The sequence below is a fragment of the Gopherus evgoodei genome, chromosome 2 (genome assembly GCF_007399415.2).
Source record: "Gopherus evgoodei ecotype Sinaloan lineage chromosome 2, rGopEvg1_v1.p, whole genome shotgun sequence".
NCBI lineage: Eukaryota > Metazoa > Chordata > Testudines > Testudinidae > Gopherus > Gopherus evgoodei.
Genome location: NC_044323.1, coordinates 110,404,446 through 110,428,227, shown reverse-complemented (window position 1 = coordinate 110,428,227; position 23,782 = coordinate 110,404,446). Strand labels below are relative to the sequence as shown.

Genomic DNA, 23,782 nt, shown 5'->3' with positions numbered 1-23,782 from the left:
GTGCACTAGTCCCTGCCCTCCTGCTCCTTTTTTCTTGAACTAGCTGTCTTCTGGAGCCAGGAGGGCATCTCCACTGACTAAAGAATGCTTGTGTGTAACTTTCTTAGTTTTCTTCTACTTGTGATTTGATATAACCTCTCTTACTGATACCCTCTTTCCCAGCTTCACTACAGACACAATAGATAGTAAACATCTAAGAAATGGAAACAAAAACAGAAAAGTCCCCAAACCTGCATCTCAATAGACGAATTTCCATGAAAACTGTCACCTAAATTCTTAATAATATATTCTAGGACTATAAAATAAATGCTTTATGGAGGAGATAGCAACTCTTTCAAGTCTATAGCCTGCTACCTTCTTCCTGATGAGAGACATTCTTTCCCCTCACACCCCTGATTATGACCCAGTGAAATTATTGTTTCTAGGCACAGTTTGCAGAGAATACTTCATAACTGCAGACGGACAAGGAGTCCCAGTCCAATGAGATCTGCTATGACACTGTACAACTAACAAACAGGGTAACCAATTGTTTATATATGGCATTTCCAGAACTCCTGCAAGTTCCCTAGTACATATATTGAATTTCAGCCCTTTGGCAAATTATTTAATTTAGAATGGTTTGATTTCTCCAATTTGGGAGGGATTTATATAAATTTTAATTTGATGTTCCTGATCCAAAGCCCACTGTAGTCAATGAATGTTGTTGTTACATTTACTTCAGTGGGATTTGGCTTAGGCCCTGTAGTTTGTTTATGTAGTGATTCCGAGAACATCTATTTTCTATGACTCTTGATGCATTAAAGGGAATTGGAGGCAAAGTATTCTAAAAAAGTGCAATATTTCAAAAAGTATCATATGCTCCTAAAAGTGAAATGTTTTTACTTAGCAAAAAATTAAGGCAGCAAAAGACCTGTCCCCCAAACCCCTACATCTTATAAACATTAGGATTTGAGGGAGAGTAAATTGGTTAATGAATTGAGGCCTGTGCTGTTATCTAGCCAGTATAATTGGCTAGGTATGCACAAGTTGACAGTTTCATTAAATGCTACAATTCATAAAACCCTTTGTTTAATATATCAATTTTTAAACATGTTTATACCTTGGCACACAGTTGAAGGAAGAATGCTGCAATGTAATTTCCCCATTATTTAGGAAAATATTGCATTAAGGCAACAAATCATTAACGAACACTATTATCTCCTACTTGAATTTGTTTCTCTCTTCCCGCTCTATCCTTTGCAACCTCGCTTCTCTCTCCTGACGTCGCCTCTCTCTTTCCGCTGCCAAGGATTCTTGGTGCTGTCGATATGATGATGTAAGGAGACCACCCAATGCTGGCCTGCAGACCAAAGAGGATCACATTTCACAGTGCCACTTTTATTGATTATACAGACAGAAATTGTTAACAGTCATGAGTTAGTCAGAAATACATTCCCGACACAAGGAATGACATGGAAATATTCATTCAAAGATGCATCAAAACACTGACATAATATGCCCTTGCTACCTACAACTTTATTAAGCTCTGATGACCTTAAAAGCTGCCTCTTTCAACTGCAGTATCACTTAAACCAGCTATACACCATTATGGCTCTAACTGAAAGGTCAAACTCCATAATGGGATTCTGAAATAAAATAGAAGTGCAACACTTTGCTGGCACTTCCAAACGTTATGCAACGATGCTTCAAAAGCTAATGTATCAAACACCAAAGGAATACTGTATACTGAGAAGCAATATTAAAAGATGATAGAACTACATTTTGGAATCTGAATGCAATTTAGGATGAGGCTTATTAATACTTGCCATTATGTTGCTAAATTCATGAATTTTGTCATCTCAGCAGTTGCTGCAATAGCAATAGGAATCCTTTGCTGAGCTATATTGTAATCTGGACCTTTCAGGTTAGTAAGTACAGGAACAAATCAGTAAAACATACTGGAAAGTACTAATGATTTTGACCTTGGTTCATTAAAAGGCACAAAGGGCTTAGTTTTGCTATATGAAGTTTATTACTTGATTGTTAGACAGTATACTATCAGAGTGCAACAGAGCTAAGTCACACTATTAGTAATAGGTATCAACTCTTTAGCTCTTGTTCAACTGTCTGCTAAAATAGAATCAAAGGATCAAGCAGAGCTGAGTAAGTTTCCAGCCAAACAACATGGTCCCTTTCATCAAGGATGAACAGTGGCTGCAGCTAGTAGAAACCAAAGCAACCACTTCTGGAGGATTTATCAGATGCTAGCTTTGCAAGATAGACTGCTACTGTAATTAGTGGATACATTTAACGAGTAGTCATCATTGAAAGCAGATGTGAGTTCTCCAGTCTTTGGCCAGGTCTACACACAGTTTTTGTACAGTATAACTATTTTGGTTAGGGGTGTGTTGTTTTACCAAAGTAGTTATATACTAGTACAAGCCCTCATGTATATACAGTTATATAAATGTGCCTTATACCAGTATAGCTTATTCCCCTTCCCAAACAGAAATAGCTATCCAGGTATAAAGCACCTTTATACTAATCAAACTGCATCTACGGGTATGGCTACACTTGAAATTTCAAGTGTGAGCGTGGTCGGAGCGCCAGCGCTGGGAGAGAGGTCTCCCAGCGCTGCACGTAAACCACATCCCTTACGGGTGTAGCTTGCAGTGCTGTAAAGTGCCAGTGTAGCCAAGCCCTACACTAAGTTGGATTGCACTGCTTTAACTATACTGGTAGAGTTAAAGTGGTATACCCTTGTGTGTAGACAAGCCCTTGTTCAGTTCATAAATGATTGTAATGTGAGCTTTGGAATGAGTCATCAGCAGTCATAAAGAAAGGAATCCCTTCTCTGAAAAGAAACTAACTTGCCTAATCCTTTCAAAGTCACAAACTTAGCAGTACAAGAGCAAATGTACTTCCACTGCCTTTACAAACTCAGATACTCTCCTTCTATTTATCATTGCTCTAAGCACTGTACTGTCTAGGCATTCAATCTCTAGCACCCACTGATTCACAGGTGGAGGCAATAGCAGCAAAAGACCAAACTATTCCTGTAAATATATCTTTCTTGTCTGTCTGTGTTTAGACAAAGAGGAATCCTGTAGAAGACAGACGTTTTGGCCACATTGGCAGCAGGTCAGTGTAAGTATAATTTCAATAATTTCATTAAATTCAATTTCAACATGTCATAGTCCACCCAGATAAACATTACATAAGGGGCTATAAAACTTGATATCTTGTAAACCTTGTTTCTGGCACTCTGGTGAAGCTACAGTAACAATGCTGGATCACACTGAAAATCATAAAAAACTCCAATAATCTACAACACTAGCTCCCCCCCCAAATAAAAATGAAAATAAAAAAACAAAAACTGATAGTCCAGCTTGCATGGTAAATCTTTCCTTGGAATGCATTTTAAACAGATTATGACCTTTGACTTTCAACCCACCCTTAAAAAGAGCTTGGAGCAAGAATTAAAGATTCAAAAGGCTACAGCTCTATCACCTAACATGGTATGAAATGCTCTGTTGAATTATGGTTACAGTATATCACTCAAGGACTGCTCTAAGAATGGTCAAACTGGGCAGTGTCTCAGGTATAAACATCTGTACATGAAACGAGAGAAAAGGCAAAATTGTGAGTTGACTGTTTTCCATCAGTTCAGTTCTGTTTTGTGCAATCACTTGAAACTCCAAGTAGCTGCCTTGAAGGCTGAAATCTCAAGATACAGCCAAGGGCAGTTACAACTGATTGAAACCTGAAGAAACACTAGAAGCAGATCAAGGAAAAAGACCAGACAGCTACCGTGAGACTGTAAGCTTTTTGGCTTGGAGTATCTTTTTACTACGTTTGTACAACATCAGCATAAACTGGAGCCCAACCTCTTTGACTGAGGTCTCTGGGCATATAATGCAAATGAATAATACAATAAGTAATACAAATAAATAATAACTATCCAGAGGATCAGGGACATACTTATATGGAGGTAAGGAGTTTGGTCCCTGACAGAAGACTGAAACTCAGACCTACCCCTAAAATTCTTCTGTGAGATCTAAGGAGTTCACAGCCAAGTCATCATTAATAGCAACAACTATAATTGTTAATAACAACTACTACTTCATTATTTGGAATTATGTTAGCTAGGTCAAAATTACAAGAGCTATCAGGCGTCATACTTCAGAGCATAAGTTGATCACTAGCTGGGATCAGAAAAATACTCCTCTTCCCCAAGCGATGATATAATATTTCCCCAAAGATCCACTGTGAGAGTATTATGCCTTCTCTGGTGTGTATCAGGTATTGACCACTGTCAAAGACAGAGTAGTATGCTTGATATATATTTGGTGTGTTTCAGTATGCAATTTCCTATGCTCTAAAATATTCTGGTCTGGAATTCAGTCTTATCAACTCCCAACCCCAATATGAGTTGTGACTACATTTTAATAAGTTTTAATATGCAATAATCTTGTACTAAATTATGTACATGGAACTTGAATCACAATTCCCTGGACCTCCTGATTTTATCCAGAGACACACCGACTCCATGCAACATACTTCAATGATACTTCACAACAATCTGGTGTGACACATGGCACTTCAACTTTAAAGAATAGTTGCCAATGCTACATGAATACATAGCTTTTATGTTGGTATGTAGATGGAACACAGACAGCATGACAAGCAAGTGGAACAAGGTGTTGGGTCTGTAATTCACTTGAAATAATATTTTAAATAATAATGATTTTAAAAAGAGATTTGTCTTAAAATGGCATAGTAGCAATGAGGCTCAAGATAAAGTTTTTCCCTTGCTGAAATCTCATAGTGAGGTGTAACATGACCATGTAGAATGGTTGAGACACGTAAATAAATGGTCTTGGTGTATTATTGTTATTATTCCTATTAGCTAATATATACACACATTATGATGGCTGGTTTCATATATGACCAATTAGTAGAGGTGCAATTCCAAACGCACAGTTGAAGAGGGTCTTTATTCTGACAACTATTTTCAGTCTTCTACATTCACTAGAGGCAGAGGGAAATAAAGAGACTAGCTTGGTCTGACGTGACAGCCAGCAGAATCTAAACAAGCTTATGCTTCCAAATACAGGAACATCTGAAAGGGCACTCCCACCACAGAAAGTATATCCAGATAAAATGAGTGGCAGGAAAATATTATAATAGTGGCCAGAAGTCTAAATTCCTCCTGAAAATTTGTGATTTGTAACCATTATTATACACCAAGATATTGGGGGCAAAGGGGCCATTACCATTATCTTGTTGGAAGAAAACAGGAGAGAGGTAACAGAGGAAGGGAAACTGTTTGTGTAAATGGGGACTTTGGACAATGTAAAAGGAAAAAGCCATCTTCAAGTCAAAACTCTTTTAAAGAACCACCTAACTAAACTGACCCATTACATTTGCTACAATTCAATTTCAATGCATCACATTCTGTTTTGTTACTTTATCACATGTATACTCTAAAAGGCTGTCATCAGGAGGAGGGAGAAAACTTGTTCACCTTAGCCTCTAATGATAGAACAAGAAGCAATGGGCTTAAACCGCAGCAAGGGAAATTTAGGTTAGACATTAGGAAAAAGTTCCTAACTGTCAGGGTGGTTAAACACTGGAATAAATTGTCTAGGGAGGTTGTGGAATCTCCATCTCTGGAGATATTTAAGAGTAGGTTAGATAAATGTCTATCAGGGATGGTCTAGACAGTATTTGGTCCTGCCATGAGGGCAGGGGACTGGACTCGATGACCTCTCGAGGTCCCTTCCAGTCCTAGAGTCTATGAATACTTCAGTTTAACCATTTTATGACAATACTCCATCATATACTAGTAAATACTATACAATAGTTTGTGAAAGTGAAAATGCCTTAAGAATCTGGGACCTTTGCTATTAAATCTTTGAGAATTGAGGTGAGGGAATAGGTCTTATTGCAAGAGTTGTTGGATTGGCAAAGTGTGAATTACCACTGCAGATATATTATCTAAATCTTCTTCAGTGGTCACCTTTTCTTCACTGTCAGTAGAGCAGAAAATCTTAAATTTATCAAATGAATCTAAGTCTGTTATTTCATTTAATTTTTGCAAAGAACACAAGATACAAAGGTATATAACGACAGCAGAAAAAAATCAGAAGGTTGATAGTCAGGATTTTTCATAATTTAACTATGACCAGAATCATTAATAATCTTTATAAATAAGCCCTAATTATTCATTTTCCACCATATTCCTGCTCCTGCAGTCATGAAAATATTATGAAGGGAGAACACGACCAGACTGCTAGTCTGAAATAGACCTCACGCAAGTCTAAATGTCTCTTGGCTCTAACATAATAAACCCACTGCCCAGCCTAGAAAGAGACCAAAGGGGAGCTGGAGCTGCCAAGAGCCATACTGCTCTTTACCGTTATGGATATTATATCTGTGTGTGACAGGGCAAATTCAAAAGTGTGTTGATATAACAATTTGCGAACAGACTAAACATAACTTGGGAAATCTTTACAAAAATTCTCTTGAAAACAAACAAAAATTAGAGAGATAAAGCTACAGATTAATATTTCCTTTGAAAGAGAAACTTGAGAAAACCGGAAGAAAAAGAACTGATTAATGTCAGACTTTTAACTGGCCTGCAAGGCTATGTAAAATGAAGCCACGACAGGGTAGGCACAGTAGTTCAGGGTCAGTGGGCACCCAGGACAACGGTTTCCATTGCCAAAGACTTTCCTTTACACACAGACTATTATTCAGAATGAATAACCCACACACTTTTTGTACCAATGTAACTATTTTGGTTAGGGTGTGATTTTTCTACTGACAGTTATACCAGGGCAGCCCCTAGTTTGGATGCAGTATAAAACTGCCTTATTCTTTATCAGTATATTCCTCTCCCCATAAATTAGGAATAAGTTAAAGCACTATATCTGCATTCATACTAGGCAGTCTGTACTACTTTAACTATACCAATATTGTTAAAGCAGGGACCACAATCCTGCAGATGTACAGAGGTGCTTAACTTTAACTCAATGGTATTATTCCTGTGATTGAAGTTAAGCAAATGTGCAAATCTTTGCAGATCGGGATCAAAATTAGCAAACATTAGATATGTGTCTGAAATGCAAATTGCTATTCTTCTCTTAATGGATGCACAGTTCACCTTCATAGCACCAAGACACAGGAGGGTGTCTTTTGCCAGTCTTCAACAAATGCCTTTGCCTACACTGTGAGGCACAGAAGGCCGCAACCCGGGGATGACCACTGAAACAAGTATTGTCATGTCTTGATGTTATTTTAATATAGCAAGTTCAGCAGAACTTCACTAACCTGCACTACTGCTTGAGAGAGCCACTGCAAGTCACTGAATTCTGTGAGTAAATACACACAAAAATAGTGTCTCACAAGACCTAGTTTGTTCGTACAATTGAAAACCATGATCTAGTTTTAATTAAGATAAGACTTTATCATGTACAAAGTGCTGTAGCATATTTTGCAAAAATAATGAAGCTCTGGTAATAAGAAGACCTTCCTACAGCTTCCAAGCTATTAAATCCATTTATAAGAAGGAAGGCAGTGTCATTTTTTATGTGAATCATATACAATGAACAGAGGAAGCGCAGAGGCTCTACCTTCTTAGATATTCTGACAATGCCTAGCACATTTGGGGCTTTACTGGACTATAATTACAAGCAAGTTTATTCTGTAAATTGTTCAGAGTTTAATTCAAATAATTCATTTAAAATTTTTCCTTGTGTTTTGAGCATATCTCAGTAGAATTACCACCAAAAACATGAGGAAGGAGGGAAGCTTTTGGTAAATCTGGGTCCGTGCATGCTTTTAACTGGAAACCTGGCAAAATTTAGTGGTTTTGACCTGAAATAAAGCTGAATTTGGCTTCTGAGAGTTATTTTTCCCTTCAGTTTTTGTGTTTTTAAAATCTGAAATGAAGTTTAGTTCACCTGGATGTGAAGAGAAACCAGAAAAAGTCTGCACAAAACCCTGCTAACCTAAACTGCTGAGCTTAGTACACCTCTGCTCTCACTATTGCTCTCTGATGGATGGGCTGTTCCCAACATTGAGTTGGTGTTAAAACTAGGGGCTAAATTCTCCCCCACGATGAGCACAGCAAACCACTTCAAGTCTCTTCTGCTTTTCTGACATACCCAAACCACCTTAATGTCCCCCAAAAGTTCTTGGTGGGAGTTACATACTGTAACGGTGCCAACTCACCACCACAGCACCTCCTGCATGTTGTGCTGAGAATTAGCTCTCTTGGACCACCAGGGGACCTTTCACTAGCAGTGTCTCACTCGCCGTTATTTCTGCTTCCTTCACCGTCTCCACCATCTGGACCCGCATTGCTCCTGGACTGCCATGTCCTCTCTGGGACACTGCCCTCCAGCTGTGCCCCAGCCTGTTGTCTCCCCCCTTTCAGGAGACAGGCAGTCCTCAGTCCTTCCACTTGCTTCAGTGGCTAACTGCAGTCTCTAGTCTAGCCCCTGGTTTCAGGGGCAAACTGCTGTCTGGATTTAGGCCACTCTCCTCATTGGCAATTAGGGGTAAATGGGGGAGGGGACCAGGCCCGTCCCCTACTCTGGGTCCCGGCCCAGGGACCCTATAGCTGGCAGCCACTTACTGCCCCTCCTCCTATTCTCGCAGCCTACTTTCCGTGGGCCACTTCCCCGATAGCCCTAGCACCTTCCCTGCCCTTGCTTCAGAGCCTCCATCTGGCCACAGTCAGCCAAGAGCTCTCCTATTGCGCCACTACCCTGCTCAACACTGCAGTATCTCCGGTGCTCCTCGGCAGATAGTCCTTCTCCCCTGCCCTCAGGGAGAGACTGCCCCTTGCGCAGCTGAGCAGTCCTTTATATATGAAGTGCTCCAACAAGCCTTCTCCTTATTGGCTCTCCCAATAAACCCTTTCCTGATTGGCTGGGTTCTGTGCAGCCTCTCCAAGGCTGCCTTAACCCTTCTCCTGCCTGTGTGGGGCAGCCACCCCTCCACAAAACACATAAGGAGAACCGAATACTGTTTATACATTTTAAAGGACAGAACGAGAAGAGCTTTCAACCCCAAATTTGAAGTCACCAAACAGTTTCTAACAAAAGTGCAATAATGATCCAACTATCAGGGAAATACCATCAACTGATCCCCACTACCACATGGAAAGCACTATTTTTAAAGGGCTGTGAATCATATAGCTTCAGTTCATCTGCAAATTTGACACCATCAGCTCAGGATTAAACAAAGACTGAGAATGGCTTGCCAACTACAAAACCAGTTTCTCCTCCCTTGGTTTTCACACCTCAACTGCTAGAACAGGGCCTCATCCTCCCTGACTGAACTAACCTCGTTATCTCTAGCTTGCTTGCATATATATAGTTGCCCCTGGAAATTTCCACTACATGCATCCGACGAAGTGGGTATTCACCCACGAAAGCTCATGCTCCAAAATGTCTGTTAGTCTATAAGGTGCCACAGGATTCTTTGCTGCTTTTACAGATCCAGACTAACATGGCTACCCCTCTGATAGTTTGTTTGATTTCATGTATTTCCAGTTTTTCCTTAATGTTCGACTACAACAGTGGGAATAGATAGTGCTGGAGTGGGGATTAGCAGTGGAAGGCTAATCAAAAAAAATCAATTTTGAGAACTGCCAGGAAATTTGCTCCACCAGCACTTCCTGGGTAGTGTAGCCAATTACAGGAACAGTTAGTTTTAGTAGAAAACTAAACCAAGAGCTGATTAACATTGTCAAGTATGCTTTTTTATAAGGCACTAAAACCGTTTAAAGATGCACCCAGATTGCCAGGAAATCATTGTTGCAGGCACCTGGGGATAGGAGGGTACTCCAGGGAAAATATTTACAGGCTTTGGCTGCATTTCCTGCTTAAGCTTATAGTAGGGTATTTAAAATATCACTACAGTTAGTTGAGAAAAGATTTCCATATCATTTTACTCCAGTAAGCTTATTTATCCCATGTGTTTATGAACTTCTGTTATGGGAATACAATAGCTGGATAACTCTGATGATGTATTCTGTTGAACTGTATTTAAATACGGTGCATATCAAAGCAGCCAATCAGAATATTGGATTGAACAATAAATATTCAATGCCATATTTTACAGGAGCCCAGTGAGAATATATTGTATCATAGGGTCAGATGGTACAAACTCAGGTGTTCTAATACAATGGTTCTCAAACTTCATTGCACTGCGACCCCCTTCTGACAACAAAAATTACTACACAACCCCAGGAGGAGGAACCAAAGCCTCAGCCTGTCTGAGCACCGCCGGAGAGTATGGAGTGGATGAATGGACTATAAGGTGGATAGAAAGCCAGATGGATTGTCAGGCTCAATGGGTAGTGATCAACTGCTTGATATCTAGTTGGTAGCCAGTATCAAGCGGAGTGGCCCAGGGGTCGGTCCTGGAGCTTGTTTTGTTCAACATCTTCATTAATGATCTGGATGATGGGATGATTGCACCCTCAGCAAAATTCATAGATGACACTAAGCTAGGGGGAGAGATAGATACACTGGAGGGTAGGGAGAGGGTCCAGAGTGACCTAGACAAATTGGATGATTGGGCCAAAAGAAATTTGATGAGGTTCAACAAGGACAAGTGCAGAGTCCTGCACTTAAGACAGAAGAATCCCATGCACTGCTACAGGCTGGGGACCAACCAGCTAAGCGGCAGTTCTGCAGAAAAGGATCTTGGGATTTCAGTGGACGAGAAGCTGTATATGAGTCAACAGTGTGCTCTTGTTGCCAAGAAGGCTAACGGCATATTCGGCTGTATTAGTAGGAGCACTGCCAGCAGATTGAGGGAAGTGATTATTCCCCTCAATAGTAGTTATCAGTGGTTCACAGTCAAGCTGGAAAGGCATATTGAGTGAGACCACATCTGGAGTATTGCATCCAGTTTTGGGCCACCCACTACAGAAAGGATGTGAACAAACTGGAGAAAGTCCAGCAGAGGGCAATGGAAATGATTAAGGGGCTGGGGCATATGACTTACGAGAAGAGGCTGAGGGAACTGGGTTTATTTAGTCTGCAGAAGGGAAGAGTGAGGGGGGATTTGATAGCAGCTTCAGCTACCTGAAGGGGATTCCAAAGACGATGGAGCTCGGCTGTTCTCAGTGGTGGCTGATGACAGAACAAGGAGCAATAGTCTCAAGTTGCAGTGAAGGGAGGTCTAGGTTGGATATTAGGAAACACTATTTCACTAGGAGGGTGCTGAAGCACTGGAATGGGTTACCTAGGGAGGGGATGGAATCTCCATCCTTAGAGGTTTTTTAAGACCTGGCTTGACAGAGCCTTGACTGGGATGATTTAGTGGGGGTTGGTCGTGCTTTGAGCAGGGTGTTGGACTAGATGACCTCCTGAGGTCTTTTCCAGCCCTAATCTTCTATGAGGCGGCTTAGTTGCTATGAAAAATATGAAATCTCATTAGAACCAATTACTTACACCAGGGGACTGGAAAGTAGCAAAAAAAAATATATATATATATAGGAGATCCAAGAAATTAAAGATTAGTAAACCTTAATTTTTTACCTGATAAACTGCCTGAAATGGTCATGAAAACTAGAACTGTAAAAAATCTAGAAGATCTGAAAGAGTCTAACCAGAATGGCTTCTGGAAAGGATAACTGTGCCTCACAAATCTATCAGAGCTCCTCTTTCAGTGAGCCAATAAAATAGTGGATAAAGGCGAATTAACTGATGTAATTTATTTAGACTTCCAAAATGTCTTTAAGAAAGTCCCTCACAACGGGCTCCTAAATAGGGTGTGACATGCAAAGTACTGCCACAGATCAGAAAATGGATACAAGACAGGAAACAAAACAGAGGAATAAATAAGTTTATTTTCATTATAGCAAAATGTTTATAGCAGGCTGCACAAGGTTCTGTCCTAACACAGGTGTTGTTTAATGTATTTGTTAGTGATTTGGAAAATGGAGTGAGTCACGAAGTGGTAAAATCTGCATATGACACAAAATTATTTATGTTAATCAAGACTGGAGAAGACCTGGGAGAACTTCAGAAGGATCAGACAGAGTTTGCAGCCACGTTTGCAGCCACATCTGCAGGAGAAGCCTGGGCTGCCTGGAGAATTGTGCAGCAGCCAAACATGGGGAAGCTGGGCAGCTGAGCCACTGAAACGGATCACAGGCTCCTCCTTCAATTGTACACTGAGTTGGAGGAAGAAGGTTCAGAGCTGGGCTGCCTGGGTCATCAACCCCCATGGAGATTGCTTCCCTGGGGAACCCAGCGAAAAAACTCTTATTGTTGTAAATAATCATTGTCTAGTTTTAGATTAAATGAGCCATAGCTGTATGTTTTTTGTAGGGGCAGGGGAATAGACTTGAAGCCTATTTTATGGCAATGGAATAAATTAAGCAGTAGCACAGCAGCCAGCAAACAGAGCTAGACACAGGGGAGTTTGAGTGGAGATCTGTTAGAGGACAAGGGAGGCAAAACACCTGTTCCTTAAGTGCTGTGAGTGAGTTCTTGAGAGTGTGTTTGCTTGTTTTTTTGTTTTTGTTTTAGTTTGCAGAGGAAGTTAGGGGCCAGTGTGCAGTGAGAGAAGCACAGCCTTTGATAACAGTAGAGGCATGATTAGGGGGTGGGACTTTCCAGATTCTGGGGCCTATAAAGGCAGCCAAGCAACCAACCTGTGGAACAGGAGCCAGCAAAAAGAGCCAGAAGAATAGGCAGGCCCATCACTAGAGCTGATCCAGATAACAGAAGGGTGTGCTATCTGACTGAAGAAAAGATAAAGGATGTGGACCTCAGGCTGAGGAGGATCCTAATGGGAGCTAGAAAGAATCCACTGATTGTCCTTCATCTGGTAACAAATGATACTGCTAGATTCTTCCTGGAATGCATCAAGAGAGCCTATAACAGGTGAGGGGAAATGCTGAAAGAATTTCAGGATTAGGTGATCTTCAGTGGGATTCTACCTGTCCCTAGAGGAGGAGAGCAAGGTGAGACAAAATTATGGTATAGATTTCTCTGGCAATGATGCTATAAGGACAACCACTGGGAGGCATTCACAGACAGAGGACTGTTATCATGGAATGAACACCATCTGAATAGGGAGGGAAACAGACTTCTGGGATGGAGACTGGTGCAAGAGATTAAAAAACCTTTACATTAGGAATTTGTGGGAGATGCTCATGTCATGGAAAGTCATGGAACATGGGGGAGATTTCAGAGGACTGGAAAAGAAAAGAGCAAATATAGTGCCAATTTATAAAAAGGGAAATAAGGACAGCCCTGGAATTACCTACCAGTAACTTAACTTCAATGCCTAGAAATAAAATGGAGCAAATAATTAAGCAATCAATTTACAAACACCTGAAAGAAAATAAGGTGATAAATAATATTCAGCATGGATTTATCAAGAACAAATCATGTCAAGCCAACCTAGTAGCTTTCTTTGCCAGGGTAACAAGCCTTGTGGATAGGGGGAAGTGGTAGATGTGGTATATCTTGACTTTAGTAAGGCTTCTGATACCGTCTTGCATGACCTTCTCCTAAACAAACTAGGGAAATATAACCTAGATGGAACTACTATAAGGTGGGTGCATAATTGGTTGGAAAATAGTTCCCAGACAGTAGTTATCAGTGGTTCACAGTCAAGCTGGAAGGGCATATTGAGTGGGGTCCCGCAGAGATCAGTTCTGGGTCCAGTTCTATTCAATATCTTCATCAGTGATTTAGATTATGGCATAGAGAGCACTCTTATAAAGTTTGCAGGGGATATCAAGTTGGGAGGGGTTGAAAGTGGTTTGGAGGATAGGATTAAAATTCAAAATGATCTGGACAAACTGCGAAGTATCCCACTTAGGAAGAAACAATAGTTGTACACATACAAAATGGAAAATGACTGCCTAGGAAGGAGTACTGCAGGAAGCGATCTGGAGGTGATAGTGGATCACAAGCTAAATCTGAGTCAACAGTGTAACACTGTTGCAAAAAAAGCAAACATTATTCTTGGATGTATCAGCAGGAGTATTGTAAACAAGACATGAGAAGTAATTCTTCCAGTCTACTCTACACTGATTAGGCCTCAATTGGAGTATTGTGACTAGTTGTGGATACCATATGTCAGGAAAGATGTGGACAAACTGGAGAAATTCCAGAGAAGAGCAACAAAAATTACTAAAGGTCTAGAAAACATGGCCGATGAGGGAAGATTGAAAATACTGGGTTTGTGTAGTCTGGAGAAGAGAAAACTGAGAGGGAACATGATGACAGTTTTCAAGTACAGAAAAGGCAGAGGGAGAAAAATTGTTCTTGTTAACCTCTGAGGATAGGAGAAGAAGCAACGGGCTTAAATTGCAGCTTGAGCAGTTTAAGTTGGACATTAGGAAAAAATTCCTAACTGTCAGGGTGGTTAAGCACTGGAGTAAATTGTTTAGGGAGATTTTGGAATCTCCATCACTGGAGATTTTTAAAAGCAGGCTAGTAAAGGGTGGTCTAGATAATACTTATACCTGACATGAGTGCAGGGGACTGGACTAGATGACCTCTCAAGGTCCCTTCCAGTCCTACGATTCTATAATCTCCATGGCTGATTCTAACACTGAGTGGGAGAAAAATCAAGTAAGAAAGGATACAGCAATGGAGAAAGGAAAAACAAAGGATAGGAGAATGAACATCAAGAAGAAAGATAGTGCCAATACCAATGACACTAACTGGCAGTAGGATGACTTTCTAATAGGATGAGGAATCTGGGCGAAGTTGAGCAGAAACAACTAAGATGTCTGTACACCAATGCAAGGACTCAGGGTAACAAAATGAAATAACTAGAACTACTGGTGCAGGAAGTGAAACCAGATGACATAGGGATAACAGAAGCATGGTGGAATAGTAATCATGGCTGGAGCACAGGTTTGAAGGGTAAGTGTTGTTCAGGAAAGCCAGAAATAAAAGTATAGGTGGTGAAGTGGAATTGTATTTTAATGATGAGGTAGACTGTAAAGAAATTAGAAGCGATGAAATGGATAAATAATCTGTTTTGGTCATAACAACATTGAGGAAGAACAGTAACAGAGTTTAGGATACTAAACAGAGTTTTGGGGTCTACTATAAAACCAATTTTTGTACAGGATCCAATTTGGATATGGCTAGAGTGTATCATACTCAGGGTACAATTTGGACTAATGAAGAGCTGTGTCCTCTCAATTCTTCAACCTGGGGTGACTTTTACACTGTTTCACTGTGAGAGCAACCACTCTTGCTCTGCTCACACAGAGCCTTCTGCATGTAAGTTACCCCATTACATTGTATGAGTGCTGCAGCCAGTCACCCTTGAATTATACTGCAGATCAATACCAGCAAACTCAGACTTTCCCCAGAAATCTACATCTTGTGCTGCCTAGCCCTCTCTTGGACCATACAAGCTCCTATAAAGCCTGTCATTTCATTAATAGAAAATTATATACAAAAATTCTGTTACCTCAAATAGAATTTCCCAAATTCTTCAAATGAAACACACTGGTTTAGCTAAAATAATATCCTTTTATAGTTAATAAATTTGTTTTAGATTTTAAGTGAATATAAGTAATGATGCTTAAAAGTCAGAATTGGTTACAAAAGAGATAAAAGCAAAATGCAACGAATGCCTATCTTAACAAAATGGAGTGAATTCAAAGCAAAGGTCTCTCTCACCATGTTAACTGGCTGAATTTCCTTCAGTCCGAATCTCTCCCACAGTACAATGCTGCTTCCTTTGTTCTTCAGATGTTGTGGATGCCATAGGCAGGGAGAAAGGGGGGCATAATTTGGGGGTATCTGCTCTCCCTTCTTATAGTTCTCTCTTCTTTGAAAAGCATCTCCAGCTGAGGTTCAGGAGACAGAAAGTCTGTGTGGATGGCAACCTCAGCAGTTTCTTTGTCAAGATGTAGATTTTTTTTACCCACACCCTCTTTCCTGCCAAAGACTGGTCACTTACTTAGGTGATGGTCCATTTGATTTTATTGACACTTGGCTGAGGCATCAACTTACCTTTTATCTCTGGGGAACTTGTTTGTGACTGCTCCTCAGACAAGGAACATGTCTTAGGCCTTGGCTACACTGGCACTTTACAGCGCTGCAACTTTTGCACTCAGGGGTGTGAAAAAACACCCCCGACTGCTGCAAGATACAGCGCTGTAAAGCCTCAGTGTAATCAGTGCCGCAGCGCTGGGAGCGCAGCTCCCAGTGCTGCAAGCTACACCCGTAAGGGATGTGGTTTACGTGCAGCGCTGGGAGAGCTCTCTCCCAGCGCTGGCGCTCCGACTAAACTCACACTTCAAAGTGCTGCAGCGCTTTGAAATTTCAAGTGTAGCCATACCCTTAGTCAAACCATAAAGAGGAATCTTATAACTTTACATGCAATGTTGCCACATATATATTACCAGGACAATAATGATCAACAAATTATGAGTTTTCAAATAATACATCACAAGGCATACTTTATATAACATTGATCACATTCTTGTGAAAGGGGTGAACACAGGGGTACAGACCATCACGTAGACACCTCTTTGATATTTTTAATGAAATAAATACTATTGGGAATTGTGTGATTATGGAAGATTTTAATTTCCCAGATATAGATGGGAGGACAAGTGCTACTAATAATGGTAGGGCCCAGATGTTCCTGGAGGTGATAGTTGAGATTTTTCACCAAATAGTCACTGAACCAACAAGAGGTAATGCCATTTTAAATTTAATATTGGTAAGTAGTGAGAACCTCACAGAAGAACTGGTTTTAGAGGACAGCCTTGGTTCGAGTGATCATGATTTAACTCAGTTTAAACTAAATGAAAGGATAAATAAAAATATGTCTGCAACTGGGGGTCCTTGATTTCGAAAGGGCAAACTTTAAAAAATATAAGGAAATTATACAGGAAAGTGTACTGCATTGAAGAATTCAAGAGTAAGAATGTGGAGGAGACTTGGAATTACTTTCAATCAAAGTTCCAGAAGCTATCTGAAGACTGCATCCCAAGCAAAGGGACAAAATTTGTAAAGAAGGGTTGCAGACCAAATTGGATGAGCAAGCACCTCAAACAAATTATTAGCAGAAAGCCTAAAATGAACGGAAGATGGAAGGGATCAGCAAGTGTATGGAAAAAGTGAGAACTGCTAAAAGCCAAGCAGAGTTGGATCATGCAAAAGAAACAAAAACCAATTGTAAAAAGTTCTATAGACATATAAATAAAAAGAAAACAAACAAAGAAGAAGTGGGACCATTAAGCACAGAGGATGGAGTTGAGATTAAAGATAACCTTGGAATGGCCTAACACCTAAATGAATACTTTGCTTCAGTTTTTAATAAGGGTAATGAGGACCTTAGGGATAGTGGCAAGGTGGCTAATGAAACACAGCTATGGAAGTTAAAATTACAACATTCAAGGGGTAAGTCATACTCAAACAGCTTACTGGGACCAAATTGGGGGACCAAGCTAATCTGCATCCAATAATATTAAAGTAACTGACACATGAAATTGCAAGCCCACTTTAATAAGTGAAGTGAAGTGGCGTGGGCTGCAGGGACGTTCTGGCCACTCCTTCCTGCAGCTCCCATTGGCTGGGAACGGCAAACTACAGCCACTGGGGGCTGCAGGTGGCCGGGCAAATGTAAATAAATTGTCTGGTGGCCTGCCAGCAGATTACCCTGACAGGCTGCATGAGGCCCATGGGCCACAGGTTGCCCATAACTGTGTTAGTACCATCATACAAAACACTGGTGAGACCTCATCTGGAATACTATGTGCAGTTGTGGTCTCTCATGTTTAAGAAAGATTAATTCAAACTGGAACAGGTGCAGAGAGATCACAGAGGATCATCAGAGGAATGGAAAACTTACCTTACGAGAGGAGACTTAAGGAGCGTGGCTTGTTTAGCCTAATCAAACGAAGGATGAGGGGAGATATGATTTTGTTCTCTATAAATACATCAGAGCGATAAATAACTCCTCTCCAGCTCTGGTATTTAAGTGCCAATGTTGACACAAGAACAAATGGATATAAACTGGCCATCAACTAGTTTATGCTTGAAATTAGACAAAGGTTTCTGATCATCACAGGAATGAAGTTCTGGAACAGACATTCAGGAGAGCAGAGGGGGCAAAGAAAACCAAGTTGTTTCAAGACTGATCTTGAAAAGTTTATGGACGGAATGGTATGATGAGACTGCCTACTATGGGCATGTGGCCCATCTGTGACTGCTACTAGCAAAAATCCCCAGTGGCTAGAGATGGGGCACTAGACTGGGAGGGCTCTGAGTTACTACAGAGAATTCTTTTCCAGGTATCTGGCTGGTGGGTCTTGCTGATCACAATAGTTGGGATCAGGAAGGAATCTTCCCCCAAGTCAGATAGGTAGAGACCCTGAGGGTTTTCCACCTTCCTCTGCAGCATGGGGCACAGGGCACTTACTGGTTTAAAGAAGAGTAAAATGGTGGAGTCTCTGTAACTCAAAGTCTTTAAATCGTGATTTGAGGACTTCAGTAACTCAGCCAGAAGTTATAGGTCTATTACAGGTGTGGACGGGTGAAGTTCTGTGGCTTACAATGTGCAGGAGGTCAGACTATATGACCATAATGTTCCCTTTTGCTGTTAAAGTCTATGACTCTATAATAGTGATGCAAAACATCCAGCCACCAGGGGCAGAAGTATCCAAAGCTGGGACTATTATTTTGCCGGGGGGAGGGGGGGGGAGGAGAGAGAGAGGTATAAAAACGGGTCCAGGCCAGAACCTCCTGTCCCCCAGAACTGTGCAAGGGAGACCCACCCACACACTCAGGAGGCAGTAGAACCTACATGGTGCCTCCCCTCTCACGTGCAATGTGGGCTGCAGAGAGGAGCCATCAGACACTCCAGCTGGTAGGGGCAGAGGCAGGCAAAGCAGGGACCTTTGGTCCTTTCGACAGTCAGAGAACTTTCTATAGTTTTGACTAGGCTTACTCTAATCTGTGCTCATTGGCTGCTTTCTCAAACCCTCCCGCCCACCTCCCTCACAGTATCTTAATTTCAGCTTCAGTCTACACCTGCCCCGTTCCCCTCATCCCTTTTTCTTTCCCTTTAGTCTGTCCACCCCAACCTAACCTCCTCTCCCAAATAAACAAACAAACTGTGGAATAACATGCTGTTTGCTGCCATCACACTGTTCATTCTGCTTGTGTGTTCTACCCCTTCCTCAATCCTGTTCCTGTCTTGTCTAGTTAGAGCTGTTTGGGGAAGGGGCCATTTATTACTGTGTTTGTACAGTGCCTAGCACCCTGGAGCCTCTCTCTTGGTTGGCCCTAAGGTGCTATGGCAATACGTTTAAAAAAAGAATTTAGTTCCTGCCACAGAATTTAATCCTATTTTACTGGATATTTGGCTGACTATAACCATAAGTACCAACAAAAATATCCGACCACTGAGATATACTTACAAGCAGCTGAGAAGGCTTATTTGACAGTGATGGGTTTCATACCACAACTTTACTATGATTCAGAACAGGGAGGGAAACTTTACGGCAGCAGAGGGCCACAGAAGCCATTAAAACCCTTTGGTAAGCCATACAGAAAAAATATTCAGACTGAGCTGGGTCACAGAGGGGCGCAGTCTTTTAGTAAAGCTGCTGCCGCCATGTACTACTCCGCCTCCCCATCGACACTTATTCTGACTCTGCCTCATGCTACCTAGCTCCAGTTAGTGCCTTCCCATTGGCTGATTGTGGGGGAGCACAAAGCCATTCCGGTTCTAGCCAGACCCTCCACCAGAGGTGGGGGGAGGGCACACCTCTGTCAATGGGGAAGAAGTAACCAGAGAGGTGTGGCATGAGATAGAGCTGGAGCCTATGTCAATGGGCGGCCAGGTGCATGGATTCCCCATGTGGCAGAGTTTGTGTCCATGGTAGAGCAAAGCAGAGGCAGGGACCGACAGCAGCACGACCCATGTGCCAGATCACAATGACACTCAGATTTGGTCCAGCTGCCCCTCTTTTATAGCAGCAGGAAGGGGGCTCAGAAAGGATCTACTGGCATTGGTTACTGTCCCTGCATTGGTAGAGGTGTGCCCTGACCTTCCCACGCTGGGCGAGGAGGGATTGGTCACAATCAGTTTGGCGGTGGGAACTGGGAACCAATGACAGCAACAAGAGCCAGGAGATGTGGGGCAGAGCCCCCTCCCCTACATGAGTGACAGAGAGGTGGTTGGGCCATTGAGTGTCTTTGCAACCCAGCACACTGGCTCCTGCTTCTAGTCCTGGCCTTGCTCTGCTCCACAGTCCCTGCAAGCGACCTCATTACAGGAAGCGTGCATGGTGCTCAGAATTGGGTGGGCCTGGGTGCTAACAGCCCACTCAGGCTCACCTGTGGCTGTGCCCCTACTCAAACCCCACCCCCCCATAATATTTTCACTCGCCACCTGTGGGTGTGTCAATAAAATGATCTGGTGGGCTGGATGGAGCCCCCGGGCCACCGGTTAACCATCCTTGATTTTTAGAGCAAGGGTATAACTTTCCCCCTATTATACACCCATTTATCTCCACCTTCAGACTCCAGTGGTGAGATCACAAGTAAAACAGTGTGGGTGCCTCTACACAGCCTCTACACCTGTGGCTGGCCTGGGTCAGCTGACTCAGGTTTGGGCTACAGAGTTGTTAAACTGTGGTGCAGCTATTCAGGCTTAGGACGGAGCCTGAGCTCTAGGGCTTTATGGGGAGGAAGTGTTGCAAAGCCCAGACCCCAGCCTGAGTCCGAAGAGCGGCACTGCAATATTACAGCTCTGTAGCCAGAGCCTGTGAGCCTGAGTCAGCTGACCCTGTTTAATTGCTATGCAGACATACCCAGGAGGGCCCTGTTAGACTGAGTTGCTCATTTTCAGGAAAATCCTATAAGGCTTGAGCTCATCTAAAGAAAACACAAATATAGGGGAACAAACATCTTCTCTTCACAATAAAACAGTGGAGTTAGAGGTACCGAGAGAACAGCGTACATTGTTACTGTCTGGCAGTTACACTGTATTGCCCTGCTTTGGCTGAACTGGTGGGCTTATGAAATTGAGATTGATGTAGCTTTCTGGTTTTGGGGGAGAGGGAGGTGGTTTGTTGGTGGAGGAAGAAATGAAGGGTGGGAGCACTACTCTAGTCTAAAAGGGGAAGTCTAGAGTGTCTCTCTTCTGCACTGGGAATTACACTCACAAACTGGAGCAGTAAAAGAGCCAATATCCCTTTCCTTTCAGTCACATGATGAACATAGAGTGCACTGCATTGGACTTCCTTCACCAGGACCCCCCATAGCTGCAAAATGCACTTCACAAACATGGCTATCCACAGGGGTTACAGAGAAATGAGATGGAGGAACAGTCTTTCAAGCAAGAGCTGGCAAGATCTGCAGCTGAATTTACAAACCGACAAATTCAAATAGCTTTTCTTTCCACTGTACAATCACAGATACACTCAAAAAAGAACTAAACACAAACAGTGTTACTATTGCACTGAATTATACAAATGTTTTTGTTTAGTACTGAACTAAGGCAAATAATGGTTTTAAAAAACAATAATGTCAATGACTCTTCTTTCAAACTCAAGTTGTAGCTCTTGTTTTCATAGGCAAAATGCAGCCAAAGTTTTGAAAGGTCCATCAACTGAATCAAACTCAGACTGAATCATGCTAGATAGCACTGAGATAAGTGCTTCTCTTCTTATTTCTTGTTCTTTAAGGTCAGATAAACTGTATCAGAAATCAACTATGAAGTGTCTATTGGATAATTCTCCCCTAAACAATATAAAAAATAAGGATGTAGAGGAGTCCTTTTATGCAGTCCTTTGATAACTCTGAAACCATAAGCTGAAAGCAGAAAACTCACCTTGGGGTTAACTGTTAATAGCATCTGCTTCTTATCAAATTTCTTTTATTTTCAAATTTTTACCATCAGGAGAGAGGAAGCAGTATCTACATAATCTCACACAAATACCTCAGATGGAGGTCCTTGAAAAGTTCTATGGTACTTCGAACTAACTGGTTGGTGATTAGTGTAACATACATTACAGCTCACTGTCCAATGAGCAAAATTCCATCCTTAGATCCCTCCACGCACATCTTTGCAAGTCATGTATTTCACGATTCCGTAAGAAAAACATGATTCTGTCCTGCTTAGAGTAGACCTGTTTCTGGAGTAACACGGTGTGTACAGTTGGAATAGCAGAGCACCCAGAAATCATGTGCTTGACTTAAGTTGAATACCAAACTCTGAAAATCTGTGTATGCTATATCATAACAAACTGGACGCTTAAAATATTTCAAGAAATAACTGCATATAAAGTGGTGCATTCAACTGGCAAAAGGAAGCTGTTGGATACATGCCTTTTTCACAACTCTAACCTCCATCTGAGGTTTACATACAAAATCCATAAATCCAGGATAATCACATTGATCTGTAACACTCGCTCAAAGACTTTTATGGCTTCATCCTGCAAGGTCCTGGGCACTCTGGCTGCAAACCAGCAAAGCACTTAAGTACATGCTTAAAGATAATCTTGAGTGCTTTGCTGGATGAAGGCCAGGGTGCTCAGGACCTTGCAGGGAAAGTCCCCATAAGTATAAGTTATTCTTTCTGTGCAAATCAGTTATTCTTTGACAATTTCATCCTTGCTATATTTCTCACTCCTGCTTTTCAGATTCCTTCTGACTCTCTTGTTAGCTTTTATTTTGGGACATTGTTTGCTTCTTTGTAGTCCTTTAAGTTCAACATTTTAATTATTCTTGTTTTTAATTTTGTGCAGCTCCCACATACATGGCAGAGGGTGTTATATACTATACAGGTCCATACTGGATCTTTAATCATATGAATAATCCTTACTCATGCTCATAAAAATTCACAGGATCGGGTCCCCCCAAAGCTATGAGTACATTATTCAGAAACTGGTTTTATTAGTAGTAGTAGATACATAAATATATATTCCTCTTCTTTTTGATATTTAATATTTCATTTATTAATTAATACAAATTTAACAGTAGTTATTAACATAAGTTTAAAACATTTTCTCTTATTGTTTCAGAACACCAGAGGCCAGGCAACTCAACAAAACAGAAACTTCTTACAAAACACAGGAAGAGGCTATTGTATTTTGTGATGATTAATTTGTCCATCAATGTAATTTCTAGTAATGAAATAGCTAGAACTAAAGCTCATACACAATACAAGAAACAAAGACTTAGTTTTGGATCTAGATATTTGGCGAGCTATTGGCTGAACAATGACCAAAGGTTTCAACAGTGGTGCAAATAAGCTGGTACGGTCAGGTAGGGTGTACCATTAAGACACTGATTGCTGTTATGCCATACCGGAAAGACACATTCGGTATCCACTGAAAACCAGAGCTCGCTCTCCCCAGAACCGCAGCAGCGAAAGGACCGCAGACAGGAGACGCAGCTGTGTGGAAAGGCTGGGGGTGGAGCTGGGGAGGGTGGTGCTGCATCAGAGGAGTTGCTGGCATGGGGCCGCCTGGCGGCTCCACGTTCTCATTCTTTCACCACTGCGGTACCCAGGAGAGGGCTGTGGTGCGGCAGATACTGACTTCTATCCACAGATATCCACATCCGCGGGTATAAATTTGTATCTGTGCAGGGCTCTACAAGTGACCCTCCCCAGGCTCAAGTGCCCCTGATGGCTTGGGCAGGGAGAGGATGGGGCGAGGCCGGAGCTGGAAAGCGAGAGCCCCTCCTCTTCCAGCCATGCTGCCTGGGACTCTGCCCAGTGCAGTGTAGCGGCTGCCTGGGAGAGCCAGGCACTCTCCAAGGCAGCT

The 23,782-nt window shown here is 41.8% G+C and overlaps 1 protein-coding gene across 1 annotated transcript in view; it reads right to left on the bottom strand.

The window, feature by feature from the left end:
• The window catches only part of FHOD3 (formin homology 2 domain containing 3), a 645,976-nt gene that overhangs the window by 130,010 nt on the left and 492,184 nt on the right, over nt 1-23,782 (bottom strand). Inside the window, 1 exon segment of the mRNA XM_030551482.1 lies at nt 1,205-1,339. Coding sequence (XP_030407342.1) covers nt 1,205-1,339 — 135 coding nt within the window.